The sequence below is a fragment of the Propithecus coquereli genome, unplaced genomic scaffold (assembly GCF_000956105.1).
Source record: "Propithecus coquereli isolate 6110/MARCELLA unplaced genomic scaffold, Pcoq_1.0 Scaffold5, whole genome shotgun sequence".
Taxonomy (NCBI): domain Eukaryota; kingdom Metazoa; phylum Chordata; class Mammalia; order Primates; family Indriidae; genus Propithecus; species Propithecus coquereli.
Window position 1 is genome coordinate 10,564,824 of NW_012150840.1, and position 19,240 is coordinate 10,584,063.

At 44.9% G+C, this 19,240-nt stretch overlaps 1 protein-coding gene across 5 annotated transcripts in view; it reads right to left on the reverse strand.

The window, feature by feature from the left end:
• SLC8A3 (solute carrier family 8 (sodium/calcium exchanger), member 3) overlaps positions 1-19,240 on the reverse strand; it is a 137,169-nt gene that overhangs the window by 100,079 nt on the left and 17,850 nt on the right. For all 5 annotated transcript variants that reach the window (XM_012656094.1, XM_012656093.1, XM_012656092.1 and 2 more), the window contains exon 2: positions 16,515-18,360. Coding sequence is in view for 4 of the 5 variants with exons in the window: in XM_012656093.1 (XP_012511547.1) it covers positions 16,515-18,298 (1,784 nt within the window). In the remaining variant the exon portion in view is untranslated. The remainder of the gene's footprint in view (positions 1-16,514; positions 18,361-19,240) is intronic.

The following is a 19,240-nucleotide window of genomic DNA, read 5'->3' on the forward strand; positions in this document are numbered from 1 at the left end:
GGAAATAGCTAGTGGGAATCTGGGGACAGCAGGATTCACAAAGGGACAAGCTAAGAACACTGGGTCCCTAGTGTTGGATGAAACACATACAGTTGCCAATATGACTATACTTTTTATGTACATAAATAGCAATTACATATGATTCAATCAGTATGTACAAGGACAAAGCTTAACCAGCAGTTAGATCAGGGCCAGGTCAGTAACCGGAAGCAGGGCAGAAGCCAAGTGTTCTGCAGGAAAGAAGTTTTACAGTGGGAAGAGATGTGAGTGGGGCCACAATCAAGGCAGAAATCCAACAACTAGGTGTGCAGAGCCAGGAGGAGCTATGTCAGTGATCGCATTCATGTCAAATTTTAGTTAAGGGCTCTGCACAACTGTGGGAAAGATGAACACCTGTGAGACCCAAGCCCAACCTTCACATTTCTGACTTTGATTCAATGACAAGCTGTGCTGTCAAAGGGGAAGCAGAGGTAGAATGGTCAGGGCTGGGATGGGGTTATACCATTGCAGGCCTTGTGTAAGGGACAAAAATAGTATATGTCAGACACCTGCTGCAGTACCTGGCACATGGTAAGTACTAAATGAATGGCAATATTATTATTTGGCAGTTCAATAGATAACAGAAAACTGCCTTGCTTAGGTAAGACGAAGGCAAGGGTGAGTCATCTCCAAATATATGGATAAAAAAGAAAGGTATAAAGCCCTGATTGGGAAAACCAGAATCAGGCTGGAAAACAGTTAATTCTTTAGTTACTGAACTTCCTTCTCTGGGGCTGCATGGGGAGGGCAGCACCTTCGGCAGCGCTACGGGATGAGTCTTGCTCAGATCACTGGCCATCCAGAGCAGGGCTCTGCATCCGAAGGAGTCCAGGCCCGACTGGCTGTGGTTTTCATCCCATGAGCTCACGGATGTGACTCCACTCTGAAGCTGTAATCATTCTGTTTAAGCTTCTTGATCATCACTGGGGTTCTGGGGTGGGTGGTGTATGTACTATGGGGCCTGGGAGACAGATCTAGGGGAAGAGGCCTCAATACAGCCTACATGCTGCTCAGAGACAGGCCCAAGAGCCCTCTGGAGCCTGCGCTGTAATTATTGTAGCTGTTCCAGCCCCAGAGTCCCACTGGTGAGTGATTTCACATGTAATTATCCTTGAGACAAGGACTTTGCGCATCTTCTCCCCAGCCCTTCTTCCCCCTTCTTCTTTTATTCTTCTCTCTCTACGTTCGTTCTTTCTTTCCCTTCATCTCCAACCAAGTCCAACAAAGTCCACATCAGGATGCAGACGAGTCCACCTCAAGGTCACCTTCTGCCCTGGCCTGGGGCTGTTCTCTCCCTGGGGAGCAGCCTGTCATGTTCCCTGACATCGTCAAAGAAAGCCCAGATAATGACATGTCCCTCCTCCTTCCTCCAGACAATACTCTTTGACTTTCTATCTTTAGATCAACTGTCTCTTCCTAAAAGCTAACCTTGGGCTCAGGGTGGGAATACAATTACTGATGGGGGAACCTGAGCAAAATGCTGGTCCAGATAGGTCAAAATGGCTGGGACATGTCCAAGATTCTAGTAGTTACTTAACTAATAACTAGCATATAATACCCCTGGTGAGCAATTTAGACTAGGCACTGTGCTCAATGCTTTATACTTAGCATGATTGTATTCAATCCGCACAACAACCCTGTGAGGTAGGTGCTGTATTATCCATGTTACGTAAATGAGTAAAGGGAAAGGTTAGGTAACTTTCTCTAGATCACGTCACCAATAAGTAGCCAGTCTGGGACTGCAACGCGGTCTGACAGCAGGTCCCTGCATTTATAATCATGCTGCTCTGTTACCCCCTGTGTGTATCTGGGCTTTAACCCACACGGTTACTTTCACACTTCTGTTATTAGTGATGTCCTTGTGGCAATGATGATGCAAAACCTGGTCTTCCAGCTCCCGACATTCATCTGGTGCCCTACCTCCTATCAGTCACTGACAGCCATGGCCTTGGTTGCCCTCAGGTCGCCTGTAGTGTTTCAGCCGTGCCCTAGCGAGGCCTGCCTTCTTTTGCAGAGGAAAACAGGTAACATATCTGCATTTCAGGACACCAGGTAACACACCTGCAGCTCAGGACCAGCTTCGAGTCACCAAGGAACTCCAAAGGGAGGGAGGATTTGCAGAATAGGCCCTTCTTTGCCTCTGCGTCATGAGACGAAAAACTTAACCACACAGCGGGGTGCTGTTTTCAAGGTCCCAGAGAAAGGAGTTGAATGAGGGTGTGTCCTGTGTGAGGACCATTTACCCCCAACGCCAGCTCCTAGGAATATCCTTGTGTGCCCTACAAGCCAAGGCAATCAGTCACCCCTTCTTAACAGTCCTCCTGAATCGACTGGAGGAGGGGGTCTGCAAGTCACCTTTAAGGACACCAAACTGAATCCCCTGATGAAAAGCAAGAGGGCATTAAGGAGCAGAAATGAAAATGCAGCTTGAGGCTGCCCAGCATCGGCTGGAGCCTCTGGGCATTATTTAAGGTCTAGCAAGGACCAGGGCTAAGGAGATTGCAAGATAGAAGAGGAGGCCATTACAACCGCTGTGGTAAAGCAATTAAACGGATTGGGGTATGTGGCTGAGAGAAAGTGGCCATTTTTTTTTTTTTTTTAACCCTCATCTACTTGCAAACAGGAATTGAAGAGGTTTGCGATTGGAGAAAGCAGTTGAATGAGCTCGGGCCTCCTCCCGCCTTGGGAGCTTTGGGTCGGTGTCCTGAGGGACAGGGAACCCCACAGGCAGCACAGGGTCGCTGTTCTATCGGCCCTTTGACTGCAGGTGCGAGGTCCCTGACTCGCATATTGAAGTCCGGAGTAGGCACTGTGCAGAGCTTGTGTGTTAGTTTCCTGTAGCTGTAACAAATTACCACAAACTTGGGGGCTTAACACAACAGAAATTTATTCTTTCACAGGTGTGGAGGCTGGAACTCTGAAATCAAGGTGTCAGCTGGGTTAATTCCTTCTGGAGGTCTGAGGAAGCATCTGTCCCATGCTTCTCTCCTAACTTCTGGTGTTTCCTAGCAATCCTTGGCATCCCTCGGCTACCTCACTCCGATCTTTGTCTCTGTTGTCACATGGACTTCTTCCCTAAGTGTCTTCACATGGCCTCCTTGTAAGGATACCAGACTAGGACGTAGGGCCTACCCTAACCCAGCACAACCTCATCATAACTAGTTACATCTGCAAAAATCCTGTTCCCAAAGAAGGTCATATTCTGAGGTCTGGGGAGACATACATTTGGGGGTTGTGTGGGAGGGACACTATTCAACACGGTACAGCTTGCCAATGGCATTCTGGGCAGACCCCACATAAAGGCAAGGAAAGGACTCAGGTTGCTCAAAAGGAGGGCTCCAGTAAACCTGGGCCCCTTCTTCCCTGTGTGGTCGGGGAGGGGAGCAGCACCACCCCAAGCAGTGCCCATGTCATACTGAGGCACCTCTCATGCATCTAAAATGTGGCACAGAAATCAAGCCCAAAGGAGCAAAGAAAGTCATGCAGAGAATGAAGGCAACTTTCCCCAAAGCTCAAGACAGAGCAGGCACTTTTTTCCCAAAACATTCACTGTTTGGAGTACCCAGGTAAGAAACTAAAGGTAGCTCAATCAATCTTACCCCCTCTCTGCCCAAGCAAACCTAGAAAAAAGGCAACAGCCTTTGGTTTTCTTTCCTTTCCCTTCCAACCCACAGGAGGGCTGGGGAGGTGCAGGGAATCGGCCCCCCCACATCCAAGAACCATCCTGGGTGGAGCGTCTCATGGCGGAGAGAGATAAGGGCTGAGGGAGCCCTCAGTCCCCCAGGGCAAGCCTGTTCTGGCAGCCAGGAATGTGTTTCGGAGGCATTCAGGAAAGTGCTGCACAGAACTGCGTCCAATCCAGGCTAAGCAGATTAGCTCCCTCCCAGGGAAAGGTTCTGGGCAGCTGAGCAGGGCAGCTCCCTGTGCAGTGGCAGGGGCTGTCATTACAAGGCCCAGATAGGACATAATTACATGCTCCCCGGAGGGAACTCTTAATTGAATTACAGGGTGTCTCCTGAGCATCAAAGGCAGCCCGGGCTCCGAGGTAGCCGAGCAGTACAGAAGCAGACCCTCTGAAGAGCTGGCCCTGGGTAGGGGTCAGGCCGTGGAGAGGCCCAGGGACGCCAATGCACAGAGGGCTCTGTGGATCTTGCTGACACTGCGAGAGGAGGGGGAAGGGATGACAAATAGAGAGAGTGGGCACACCCTGGTCCTTGTGCTGGAGAGGCACGTTCCACTCCCAGCTCCCCCTGGGCTTGCTGCAACCTAGAGGTGGCACACAGGCAGAGGGGGTGCCGGGAATTCACTTACTCACTCATTCCTTCACTCATTTATTCATTCACCTGACATAAATTGTGTCCCTGTGGTGTGTGCGGTGCATCTAATAGACACGGGGGGAAGGGCCAGGTGCTGCTCTGGTCTGAGGACGTGGCCTGTGTGAGGACCATTCACCCTGAGGCCAGCTCCTGGGTCTAACTGTGTGTGCTCCACAAGTGGAAGCCAGACAGTGGTCCCTTCTTCACAGTCCTTCTGAATCTGCTGGCGGAGGGGGTTTGCAAGTCTCCTCTAATGACACCAAACTGAATCCCCCGACAAAAAGCAGGAGGGAGGGTTCACCTCCGTGCGGCCATAGCCCTTGGCAGTCCCCTCTTCTATAGCAACTAGCACACACGGTTGTCCTCCCCACCACACTGTGACCTCCCTGAAGACAGAGACTGTGCCTTTTTTCACTGTGCTTGGCCCACAAGAAGAGCCCCACAAATGTCTGCTGATTGTACACCAGGCCACTGACACCCACCTTCCTGCCTCGGCTCTCCTGGTGCTCCTGGCCTCCTTGATTTGGAGCAGCATAGGCTCTTCTGGGCTGCAGCTGGGACCCACCTGCTCTCTCTTGTCATCACCCCATTCCAACCCTTGGTCCTGGCTGCCCTCAGTCACTGTCGGCCCAGCATCAAAGGAGGCCCCCAGGATCTCAACTCATGGTTCTAAGCCAGCCTCGCCCTGTTTCCCCAGGCAGCAGGCCAAAGCATCATCTGTTGGTAGTTCCTGGTGACAAAGTGACACAAACAAGAATCCTCTGTAGACAGGCTTGGGCAAGGGTAGGTCTGAGCCAGCAGTCAAGGTTGATGAATCCAGATTTCTGAGCTGGGCATTGAGGAGTTTATTTGGCCCTTGCCAAATTCCCTGGGCCCAGCTGCCCCTGAATTAAAAGGAAAGAAGCCAACTCTTGCTATTAAGGAAGAAACGTGGGATGCCCTGGCGTCCTCCATATGAGGAAAAGGAAGCCTGCTACTTTGAGCTTCATTGCTTTATTCTGACGCATGTGATTTAGGATCAGAAGATCTAAGGGTTTTTTTTTCACATTTTTTATGTTTTTATTATTAATGAAATGCACGCCCATGTTAAAAATTCAAAACAGCACAAACTAGCATAAAATAAAAAGTTAAATGTCGTGTCTCCACTATGCAGACCATCAGTCTCACTTCCCAAAAGAGGTCACTCTTAAGAGATTCTTAACAATGCGTAAACACCACACGCAGCCCTTCCACTCTGCACGCAGCTACCCAACATACACCGGCTCTCAAAGCCATCACACATGCAAGAATGGCTGCCTCTGCTAACTGCTTGACACGGCCGGGTACAAAGTCCCTCAGAGCAGAGGCCAGAGAAGCACTACGCAGTAGGAAGGATACACTCTGGCTTAGGACTCAATTCTTCTCTGCTTTTTTTTTTTTACTGTATATATTACCTTTTATTACACATTTTCAAGCATAATCTTATACTGTCATTTTATCCCACACTCTTAGATATGATATAAAACATTAATCTTAATGGCTACATAATTTATGTTACGTGAATGTACTAGAATGTTTTTATCCTCTTTATTTTTAGCTAACACATAATAATTGTACATATTTATGGGACACAGTGATATTTTGATACATGTATATTATGTGTAATGATCAAATTAGGGTAATTAGCATATCCATCACCTAGGACATTTATCATTTCTTTGTGTTGTGAACATTCAAAATCCTCTCTCCTAGCTTTTTGAAAATATACACTGAACTATTGCTAACCATATTCACCCTATCCCTCTTATCCCTCAAAGGGATAAGAGCTTGTCCATCTTATCTGGCTGTAACTTTGTATCCATTACCCAGCCACTCTCTATCCTTCCCTCCCCCAACCCTTCCCAACCTCTGATAACCACAATTCTACTCTCTACTTCTATGAGCTCAAATATGTTTTAGCTCCCATATATGGGTGAGAACATGCAGTATTTAGAAGCCCTTTAAAAGCTCTGTGTTCCCAGGTAAATTACTTAATCTGAACAAAATGATGATAGTAACCCTAATGGTATGACAAAATCCATAATACTCTTAATAGTAGAATTTTATGTTTTCATACACATATTAGAAGTGTTATTATGTAAGAAAAATAACAACAGTAGTAAGTTTGCCTAGAGGGCTAAACAACAATGATAAAGCCCTGGTAACCAATACTATGCCCCTTTTCTCCGGAATATTCTGATCTCCCTGTGGGGTTATCCTCATCAAAACAACTTTAAACAATTAGTGCCTAATATTTTCAAAGCATTTTACATCAGTTAAATGTCCTCTGAGAGTCGGCCCTTGGCTGTGTTCGTTCTACTCTCTCTCCTCAACCCCCAAAATAGAAAGTCTTCTTCCAACAGTCCACACAGGTTAATTAAAATGCCATTTTTCTCTGCTTTGGCTAGAATTACATTAACTCATCATAGTAATACTAGTTATCTTTTGCTATGTTTTATGAGGAAAAAATGGAAATCTGATTAATTATAAGCTAATAATCTTCTAAAACATGAGTTCCACGAGGAGGGACAGATAATGAAAGAGGCTTGTGGTAGGGAACTGGTTTGGGAACCACTGGTCTAGTATATGAAACCCACGAGGTTAGCAGAGGTTCTGGAAGAGGCTAGTCTGATAATGAAATTATCTGCTTCATGTGTCCAATGAGAATTTATGTCTAGTCTTTTGAAAATATGGATTTCATATTTTCCCTGGATTCCTCCAAGGAATAGAAGAGGCTTCTGTGTTAAGTAAGATAAAGAAGAAAGGGATTCCAGGAGGTTTTTCTCACTAGGATTAGCCCAGTATTAAAGAGATAGTGGCAACTTCATACTTACATATACTTCATACTTCATACTTCATACCTATCTCAGTGAAATGGAGACTCCGAGTTTCTTTATTCCATACGGTGCTTTCTGTACCTAGTCCCACGACTAGAGTTGGCAGGTATTTGGCCTTTCCTTCTCACATCAACAGCTGAGCCCAGATACAGCCTCACAAGTCCTTTCCAAGATGGCCCCCTGGGCGGCCACTGCTCATTGACTGGTGCTGACACAAGAGGAGAATCCTATTTTCCACCCCAGCCCTGGGCCCAGAGACATGGGCGCCTGATAGAGCCACACACTGTGCCACCTGTAGATGAGAATACTCCGGCTTCTGGGGAGTTCCTGGAAAGGCATCAAGTTACAGCTCCCAGGATAAAGTGACTCTAGTGAAGTCCAGCTGACCAGCTGTCCAGTAGGGAGTGGGGAGAGGCTTGAGGAGCATTGTCATTCTGTCCCTGGCAGGCATGAGCGGCGGGGAGGCTTTCTGTCTCAGTCTAGGACACAGGCTGCTCTGGAAACCCAAACCCAGAAAGAGGCTTTGAAAGTGACTCAGTACCCAAATAGTGCACCTGAAAATGACAGCAGATAATCTTCTGACTCTAGTGTCCTAGAAAGGACAGACCAGAAAAGAGTAAAGGGGGAGAAATGACCCTGGTAGCCTTGAGATGTGTGCCACTGAGCACCACCCACTAAGAATATTTTCTGTTGCTCTGGACAGAGGCCAGTTTAATCTTGGCTGCAGAGTCTGTCATCAGCTTGATGCCTTTGATGGTGCTGGGGGCTCCAGCAGTGGCTATTTCTCCCATTCTCTAGCCTACTGCCCCAGCCCAGACCACTGAAAAACCAGTGCTCTCTCAGAAGCACTGCAAACTTTACATAGTATGCCAGTTTGGAGTTGACAGGTGCCTGTATCACCTGGGACTCCTTCTAAGTGACATTGCCCACTGCCTAGAGCTAAAACTGCTTAGATAGCTTACCGTGGAATTCCCATGGCAACTTCATTTTTCCACCCCATCATCCAGTTATGACAGATTAACTGGAGGGGGAGGGAAAGGGTGGTAGAAGGGGGTGATTGACACAGGGAAATCGACACATATCTGGCCAGGGGTCTTTGACATGACCAAGTTGGGGAAAAAAAGGAACCAATCAGAGTCCTTCTCTTGAAAATTTGAGCTAGAAAAATAGAAAGAGCTTTCCAGGTAGGAGCAGAAAGCACATATGGAGAGAGGAGCCACGAGCTATGACTGTTGGTCTATGAGTGTCACTGCAAGTTGGAAGTAATGAAGAAGGTCACCGAGAGAAGCAGACATGCCAGCAGACAGACTACGTGGCCCAGGAGAAAGAACATCGGAAAGAGAAAGTGGTCCCTGATGGCTTTCTGAGACCAGTCCTAGTCTATGCTGGATCCTTACAATCAAATCTTCTTGTCTTCACATACAGTCTGGCGAACACTTTGTGGTGAAGAAAAAAAGAGCACCACAGTGAGTGGTTTGTTTCCTGGGAGATATTAGTCTTCTCCGTGCGATCATGAAGCTAGTTCTTTCTGCAAATGACAGGCTTCCTTAAGGGACACTTTCACAGAACCTTCTTCATCAATCAAAGAAATCATAGACCAGACAGTAGACAGAAGGCAGCCCAAGTACAGATGCCACCAGTAAGAAAGAAGGGAATATCAAGAATAGGGTAAGATTAAAAGAGGAGGTGTGGCAGAGGGAATTGAGGGAGAGGCACTGACTGCAAGGAGAAGTGGAAACCCAACGCCAGCCTCTGCAGCTCCAGGAGCACATACAGTTAGAGAAAGGAAAGAGCCAGTGGAGAATCTTTGGAAGGGACAGCAAGTGTAAGAAAATAGTATACAAGAAGAAAATAAGGTATAAAGAAGAAATAAAGCGAACATATATAAAGATTCGCATCCAGGGCCATAGTTAGCCTTTGAGATGGTGGCAGAGTACACCTGCCTCAACACAACTCAGTACACTAAGAGCCCAGACTTCTCCACCATACAATATATACATGGAGCAGAATTCAACTTGTACCCCCTAAATCAATTGAAATTTAGGAAAAAGAAAAGAAAGACATGGTCAGTGATGGTAGTAGGGGGTGGGGGGCGGTCAGTGAAGGTCATGTGGGATACATGAGGAGAAATACAAAGAGTTGATAAATAAAGATCAAGCAGTCGGGAAAAGATGGATTACTACAGAGCCATGGCAGAAGCAGTCATCTGCAATCATTAATTTGCTTCGCAGCTATATTTTTCCATACTCTGAATATTAAGTTACTATCAAAAGGTAACTTATTTTGAAAGGGCCAACTAAAGAAACCACTACAGAGTGTTTTCTATGGGCTCTGTAAATAACTGATTCTTCACGAACCCTACTCACCAAAAGGCAATGCGTCTGGGCTCAGGCAGGGACAGGTTAGCCATGTCGTGCCTGTGCATGCTGACCCTTAGCTAGGAAGGGGAAAGGATGGCGCCACATTGACAGCCGAACTTAAACATATACATGTAGATATCTGGTGATCACTAAGTTTTCAGAAAAATAACTTTTTCCACATAGGTAAGTTCTATCACTTTCAACTTTAAATTCCTCTCCACTTATCCAGGTAATTTCTTAATTGGGTACCCAGTAGGTGGTAGGAGTGGGAATATAATTCCTATGAATAATTAATTATCACTCCACTTGAGAATACTCACTTAGTTCTTTCCTTCACGGTTATTTAGCAAAATCTTTCAAAGCATTTGATTCTCGAAAAATGCTTCTAGAATGTGGAGAATTTAAGTATGGGAACCTTGCTCTATTCACAAATCAAGGGCTTCTCTCTCTTGAACTGTCAGTTATATGCTACTGGCTGCATGCCAGGACTTCAGACTGGGTTTTGGAAGCACAGCTTAGTTTCTCTTTAAAAAACCCACAATAAAGAAATATCTTGAATAAGTAAAAGATCACGGCTCTGACCTCTACAACTTTCCTCGTGGGGTTTATGAGGGCACAGCCAAAGGGTGGAAAAGGAATGAGTGCTCATGCCCCACAAATACATCTGGGAAGTCGAGGGCAGGCTGGACAACCAGGGAGTCCTCACTCACCTGCCTCACTTTGCTCAAGTATCCTTTACATTAATTCCTCTGAGTGAATGAAGAAACTTTGACCTTAAGATCCAGAAGAGTCAAGAGAAAATAGACAAGACCCACGGCTGCATTCTCATCTACATCCCCTTATCACTGCGGCCCAAAGCTCCAGTTAGCGTCTCTCCAAGGTGCACAGAAGAGCCTGCTTTGAGGACGAGATTGCTTCGTTTTCTGAGTGGCCAGTCATGTGATTATCTCCAACCACAGTGTGTCTTTCCTAAATCCATACTGGCATTCCCCAGTGGGATCTCCAACCCTGTACCTCCGAATTTTCTCATATACCTTGGCATCCATGGGTTCTACCAACTGCAGGTTCCACCAACCGTGAGTGCCATGGATAGAAAGTATTTGAAACAATTAAAAAATAAAAAATAACGTAATAAAAAATAATACGCATAAAATACATAATAAAAACTATTTACATAACATTTACATTGTGTTAGGTATTAATATTATAAGTAATCTATAGATGATTTAAAGTATATGGGAAAATGTGCCCATGTAATATGCAAATACTATGCTATTTTATCAGGGACTTGAGCATCTGTGGATTTTGGTATTAGAGGAGGGGTCCTAGAACCAGCCCCTGGTGGATACCAAGAGCAAACCAACGTGAGCAGACCCAAGCGGGCACACTGTATGCTCTGTGGATCTGACCAAGTCAGGTAGAAGGAGAATTGCTGATCTAGTGTTGACAGGGGATACTGCAGGGCCAGGCCCTAAAACAAATCAACCAGCATCGCTCTGGTCTTCCTGGAGGTTTCTGCAGACATGTAAGGTTCTCAGCAGACTTGGGTGCTTTACGGGTACTGGAGTTGGAATATGTCAGTCTTTGACATATTCTTTGACAATCTCATTAATTAAGATGAAAAGAGCAAAAAAAAAGACATTTTATCAGGACCTGGGGCCCTTCTGGACACATTAGCCAAAGCTTTTGCTAATAAATCCACGTAGCCTTTAATCACTCCTGTGGGTCCAGAGGAGGGGAAATTGTGGTTGAACAATCTTACTTGAAATGCTTTGCTATACCCTTAAGTACCCTCACTCAACAGTTGGCTCAGAAATGAAGTCTCTTCTTCAGAACAAATCTGTGCCAAGCACATAGCTCTACTGAGGGTTTCAGGATGCTGCAGTTCTAGTGACTGAATGATTGTTTACCTAAAGATGGGGGGTTGGGGGGGCTCTTGCTGCTGGCACTGAAGGCAGAAGGAAAAAGGACGGGAGAGATGCCAGCTAAGGGATAGTTGTCACCATCGCCACCCGACTCTCAGTCTTACTGAGCTTGCAGCCTGTGATTTCTCTCAAGCACAGAAAGGGCATTCTAGAGACAAGTCATCTCCCTCTGTGGCCAGAAAGAGACTGTCCCAACACCTTGCTGAGCCAAAGAAAAAGAAAAAAGCCTACCATGTTTCAGTCAAAGAGGAGAATGTGCAAATGTTATCCTGGAACACACCAGATCTTTATAGATTTTCATGGAAATATTTCTTGGGGTTGAAATGTTGCAGAGAAAGCTCCCCTGAAAGAGAATGGCCTGCATCATTTTTTAAAACTTTTATTATTCCATGGAACAAGGCCTAGTCTGCAGCTGACCAGCATTGCCTAAAAGATGTCCCAGCTACGCCTGTCGCCTTTTCTCAACTAAGATATAGAGTTTTCTGAAAATTTCTGTGGGCTCAATAATTCTCTTCCTTAACAGTCTCAAGGTGAACTAAGAGATTAAAAATAGTTCATAGTATATTATTAGTAGTAGTTAAGATGTTAGTCACATAATACTCCTGGATTTGCACTTCCAGGGCAAGAATTGCCATATCCTTTTTAAAGTTAATATTTTACTGATGGATAAAAATAGAATTGAGAAGTCCAAATAAGGAAGAGGGTGCATTAAATCAGTAGCTTTAATGTCATTCCCAACTCTAACTTTCTATTATAGCTGTGTGATCTTGGATAAGCCACTTTCCCTCTGTGAATCTCAGCTTCATAAATTATAAAATGGAAAGTCAGATACCTTCCAGCTTTAACGTTCTGATTTGGTTAGAAATTGTGCACCCCAGCCAATACTCTCTTCTTTGAAGGAAGCCAGTGCTATTTATTAATAATTATAGTAGATCTTGGCATTTGCATCTTTGACATCTGTGGCTTTGACTATTCCTAGAGACCCCAAAGGTCCATGAGCTGCGATAATCTGTTATTTTGCAGAGGTGTACTGTGAGCCTGGCATACGGGGGCCAGTCGCTTCTTTCTGAGTGACATTAGTGTGCAGGCAGAACCCCTATGTCCACGAGGTTCTGTCATTGTACGCTGTAGTCTTAAAGGCCATAATTCTCATGAACTATTATAGTGATAGTCTCAAAGGTGGGGATTCTTCTAGATCATGAAGACATCAATAATATTTCTCTCAAATGTCAAGGTTTAATTATAACATAAATGTAAATTAGTCATGTGCCTATTCCCACTTCACTCCTGTCACTACTACCACCTTAATGCTGATTACTTTAGAAACTTTAGTGGTGCCGCACACATGGCAGGGAGCTCTCTTTCCTCTTTTCTTGAATCTCTCAATTATTCCACTTCTCCCACATGTTTTTATTTGTCTGTACACTTTGATCCTCTCCACTTGAGAGTGAGATCCTTGAAAGCAAAAATGCCAACTTGCCTGATTTCCCTTATGTACCTAGTACATAGCAAATATTTAATAAATGTTTGTTGAATGACTGAGTACCTTCTATGGGAAGGCACTGTGCATTTTTGCATATTTGTATTTGGTACTTATTACTCCTCTGAAAGATAAATATTATTATTTCTAAAAATTCTGGGCCTTAGACAAATGAAGTGACTTGCTCAAAGTTACACAGCTGATAAGTGACTGATTCATATTTTTTTTGGTTAGATTCCAAAGTTCTTACTTTTACATGCTACCATGCTGCTAAGGACACCTCTGAAGAAGTAAAACATGAAACCAAATAAGTGAATTCACGGATCCAATATTATTGATAAAGCATAGGCCTGACTTCAACTTGATTATATTTAGAGGAGTGTGGTGAGGGCAAAGTTTACAATACTACCAGGCTAGGTAGGCAAAGAAAGCTATACACCAAGAGGGAGGGATCAAAAGCAGAATCATTCCAAATATCACACAGCTTCTGTCCAAGTACCCTGAAGTTTTCAGTTTCAGTTCCCATACTAGGATTGCAATTATCAGGACCTCAGGGGTAAGAGCCAGATTCTAGCTAAATTGGGTTTGAAAACTGGAATCAGAGAACAGGCATTCACGATTCAATTAAGCAAGTCCTTTGAAAAACCACTTTCTTTTCTGGGTCTCACGGTTTGATCAAGAGCTTTAGAGCTTTCAACTCTAAGTTGGGACCAGCAACATAGGGAGCTTGTTAGAAATGCAGAATCTCAAACCCTGCCCTGAACTTCTGGATTATAATCTGCATTTTAGAAGACCCCTAGGTGATTGACGTGCACATTAAAATTTAAGAAGCACTACTCTAGAAGATATTCTAAAGTCCTTTCTAGCTCTAATATTTTATGAATTTAGGTTAGGACTCTTTATGGTAACCAAAAAACTAGCATGCTCATCAGTTATGGTCACTCAGAGATCCAAGTCACCTGATCATCTCAACAGTGTCTTCTGAAGGACATTGCTAATTCATCTGTGTTCCTATTAAGGCCTCATTTACTGGGCACATATCATGTACCAGGTACATTGCACACCATATCGTGAATCATCATAATAGCCCTACAAGAGAGATATTATTACCCCCATTTTACCAATGAGGAAATGATCTCATAGGTTAATAAAATTTCCCCAAACCACATGGTTAAATCAGTAGCAGAGCTAGAATTCTAACCCAGAGTACTTAGAGTCTATGATTTTTCTGCTACATGATACTGCCTCTGGTTGTAAACTTGCAATTGAAAGTATCAAGGGTAGGGCTGTTCTGTGAGGACAGACTACTGGGTTTTGGACTTATTGTTCTGCAATGAATGATATCTAAAAAAATGCAAAGGGATAGATGGGAACATAGATTTTTTTGCCAAACCCTAGAATATCTGGGCCAGAATCTCAAACTTCTGGAGGTTGACATATACTTAGAACTAATATCACCCAGAAATGATCATTCATGAGGCTCATTTACAACAAGATATTATACAAACTGAAAACACAAATGAGTTTGAGGAAGCTTTAGTCATATTCAGAAATCCTAGATGTAAAATTGATTAACAGAATGAGGAAATTGGGAGCCAAGTCTCTGATCTCTCAAAAACTATCTGTGCCATGGGTAGATAAGGCGCTGAATCAGAGGAGCCATGAGTCTCTTAAATTATCGCAAATTTTGTGGTCTTGATGTCATTTAACGCCTGACAATAACCTCTTACATACTGACATTGCCATAAACATGTGTGAAATTTCATGAAGTTTGTCTTCCCAGCAAGGGCCTGTCCTTCATTTGTATGTACAAACACTCTCCCCAGAGCACATATAAATGGATAGTATTCTCTGGAAGGCACAGGTTTTTACTTACGTTAACAAATGATTATCCTTCCCAGCAAAATGACTAAACAGAGCTCTAATAAATGAATTTGTCAGTGGCGATTTCCCTTTAGGAGGCAATATCCCCTGTTCCATTTTTGGCTAGTGCAAATATGTCCTACACTGAGCGCCTGTGTCTATGGTTTAGAAAATCTTAGAGCTGGAAGGAACTGCAAAAAGATCTGACCCTGCCTCCAGGCAAGGAAAGTATTATTATTTCCACTTTGCATATGAGAGAGTTTTGTCCCAGAGCCACTAAATGACTTGCCCAAAGTCACATCATTAGGATAGGATTGAGTAGGGACAGGGGGGGAACCCCGTGCGTCACTCAGCTCTGTTGCCAGAACAGCCCAACCCTTTTTGAGCTCTGTCCCATGGCTGGACCTGGGAGGAAGCACTTCTATGACACTTCTCCTTAGGTTCCTTGGACTCCCCCTTTCCATGAGTTCTTCTAGAAGTTGTATAGTCTCATTTCCCACTGAAAGTGCAATTAGTAGGTTCTTGGAGCAGTCTGACATCCTCCCTTCCTATATGCCCCATTTATTCTTCACACCATCTCCTGCTCCTCCTTATTGCTTGTGGACACGCTCAGTATTCAGAGCAGTATCCCTTTGTCACCTCCTTCCTTCTAGGCTACCCTGGAAAGTCTACCCTTGCATAAGGTGGAAATCCTGGGGAAAGTCATTCTGCTTTCTTTTTCAAAGCTATGCGTGTGGGAAAAGTACAGAACATCCAATTTGCAATGAGTTCAATGGGGAGAGACCTTAGGGTAATACAGACAACAGAAGTGCAATACCCACAGTTTCTGAAGGACTAAATGAGGCAGGAACCTGAGAAGAAGTATTTCAGGGGAGTCCCGGACTTTGAAAAGAGAAGGCTACACGGAAGATGTATTTTCTCCCATAATTCCTAAGATGCTTCTCTTTCACTGCTTAGCCAGATTTTGGAGAATAAACTTGTGACTAAAGACAAGTGGCCACTGCCCTGGGAGCTCTGCTTCTCCAAGATATCCAAGCCATACTGAGTCATCTCACCTAGGCTAGGCAAGACTCGCATCATAAAATAGGCAATAGACATTTATAGAGACTGCCAAGTTTAAATCAATTTTGCAATTTCCAGATTGAAGAAGAGGTGTCTGAAATCTGGCTATGCAATATGGCATCCAGGAAAAAAGCCAATGCCACTTGTTTTCTTGAGAATATTCTGATTGGGCTATTGCTGTCCCAGAATGGTAAGGATTGGCTTCAAAGCTCATATACACCCTTGCCATGAGGAAGGAAGGAGAGACCCAAGCAGTTTCCCAGCTCTTACTTAACCACAAGAATTCTCCAAAATCTGATATCACAAAAATTCTGTCACCCCACACCCCCCAACAACCACCAGTTTGAGTTTCAGTGGACAAAATGTTCTGTGTTCTTAGATCCTATCACAGGATTTCTTGCCCAGGAACAATTTAAAGTGAGAAAACTGAGGGAGAGTTTGGAAGTGGATGGAACCTGTCCAGTAGTGGCTGCACATCCTGCATACCTGTAATGGAACCAAAGTTTGACATTAACACAAACATAAGGGAGAGTTTTAAAGAGCAGTACAGAAGGACAGAAAGAGATGGCAAGGGATGGAGTGGGGGAGGGGCAGAATACAGAAAGGTTACTTACACAGTCTCGTCATTCTTGAACTCCAACTCCCCATATGTGTCTTCAAAGTCCTCACCACCACCCTTGGCTGTCCCTTCTACTGTCCTAAAGGGGACAATGACTGTACCCCGGGCACCTGATGTCCGCAGAACCTTGACCTCCATAACACCAATACTCTCACTGACATGAATAGTATCACATTCAAAAGTGAAGATGCCTGCATGGTCATCATCCAAGATAGTAACTGTGGCCACACAAGGGGATGCTAGGACAGCCCGAGGCAAGGGAAGGTTGTTGAATATTGTTGGAGGCATCCCCTCCTCTGGCTGCTCCTCCTCTATACGGACATTGTTCAACCTCACAAAGAAATGTTCATCCTCCTCAAATATGTCATCATCAATGATGCCCACAGAGAACTCCTTCTGGGTCTCTCCTGGTTTCAGAACTACAGTGCCCTCTGTGAACTCATAGTCAGCCCCTGCATTGGCAGAACCATCCTCTGTTTTGTAGTCTACATACAAGGTCTTTGATATGTCCCCCCCTTTCCTCACTACTGTCAGAAGTACAGCCCCACAGTTCTCCAGGCACTGGTAAGAGCATGGGTCAAAGAAGACCTTAGAGATGAAGTCCTCAGGCTCATCGGTGTGCACCTCACTCATGCTGGAGGACTTCTTGGCTTGTTCTGCTGCATGTTTCTTGAGGATATTGCCTGCACCAGTCATCATACGGGTGGCTTGAATACGGTAGAAGGCGCGGCTCTTCTGTTGGTGGGAAAGAGCGTAGTAATTGGCCATCTCTACCAACTGATCTAAGTCCTTCTCTGGGTGTTTTTGCTTCAGGTCCTTGAGAATCCGGATCATCTCCCTGCGGGACTCATCCACTTCCTTCCCTTCCAGGGGCACTAGGTTCCCATCCAGGAAATGAGAATTCATCATTTTCCCATCCATCTCAATGCCTTTAGGGTGGTCACCCTCTGTCTCTATGATAATTCCTCGATGTTTATCTGTGCGGTACTTTTTGTGCATGTATTTGTAGAAGAGCAGTCGTTTATCTGCCACCCAGGCCAGAAGAACACACACTGGAAAGAAGAAGAGAGTGAGGAGGCCTTCCCAAACCTGGACCACACCAGGGGAGAAGACTGCCAGGATCATATAGAGCCAGATGTATGCAAAGATACTCCAAGCAGCGGTGACAAAGAAGACTCGTAGGTGCTTGATCTTGCGAGTCTCTCCATCGGGAATCACATAGACACAGATGCCAATGATGATGAACATGTTGAAGGCTGCACTGCCTACGATGGTAGAAGGTCCCAGGTCACCAGCAATGAACCCATGACCACACACCTCAATTAAAGAGAGAAGTATCTCAGGAGCAGAGGAACCAAGGGCCATAAGAGTCAGATTGGAGACAGTTTCATTCCAGACCCGAATAGTGGTTGTGCTGGTCTCTCCATTGGGCTTTTTGATAGTCACTTCCCTCTCCTGAGAAGTTATGACTTCAATAGATGCCATGAAGCGGTCAGCAATGATGGACACCCCAAGGAACATGTATATGAGGGCCACAAAATAGACAATAACCCTGGCAATCTTGTCCCCAAGGGAAGGGTTCTCTGGGTACCAGATTGGTAGGATGACACCCTCCTTGCAGTCCGATGACCCTGAACAGGATTCATTGTTCTGCCCTGTGCTTGGCACATCCCCTGAGCCACCAGCCTCTGCCCGAAGACCATTCAGGAAGAGCACAAAGGTAATCAGCCCAAAATGGAAGAAGGCAGAGGTGAGAAGCTGCAACCTTAACCACGCCATACACAAGACTTAGCCGCTGGCTTCTACCGCAGCACCAATGGTCCTCCTGACAGGCCAGAGACCTAGAAAAGATCAGAGAGGCAGGAACAGGCATGAGGAAAAGGGGGCCAGCAAATGGCAGGTTCCCACCAATACAAACTGATGCTTCACCTCCAGTGACATATTGCACTAACATATGGGGCAGTCTCTCACTTGGAAAAATAGATGTCAATGGGAGGCACAAATAGCTGCTATGTCCTCAAAACCATTTGGTGGAGACTCTGTTGAAGAATGGTTTGAACTAGCTGGGAATATTGGGGAATGGAAACACAGCAAGCCTGTTGAGTCCTGTCTCCCAACCCCACTACTACCTGTGAGAGCTCTCAAGAAGCAACTTAAAATAGGTTACATATGACCTGAATCTTCATCTCCACGTACACTATTTCCAGGGTTTTCAGCCTTCCTTACCCCACTGTCAAATACTCAAGAATCTTGCATGACATAGATTTGCAAGGGTGCATACTGAATTGAATTTTCATGGGCTAGTCCCTCCAAGTAGAACACTTTGCTCTGTGTGTAATTGATCCCACTTGGGAAAAAATTCCTTCCCCAGATGCAAAACTTCTGGAGGCAAGTTGTAATTCTGAGCCTGCTTGGGAAATCAAAAGAGTTGATTCGTAGTGAATGCTACCCACACTATAGCTAAACTGACACCCTGTAAGATGTGCCTAAGACCAAGGCCACAGTAGCTCTTAACCTGCCAGAAAAACATGCTTATGGACAGTTTAGGCGGCCAGTTACAGGAAGGTGATTCTCTTCAGCCACTCAAATTCCAAACCCAAACCTGGAAAGGGCCAAGTGGTAGAAATCATTATCAATATAACATGGAAATGGATCTTGCATATGTTTTTTTAACTGGAGACAATATTTTGGGGTTAAATGTAGCCTCATCTGCTGTCCTCA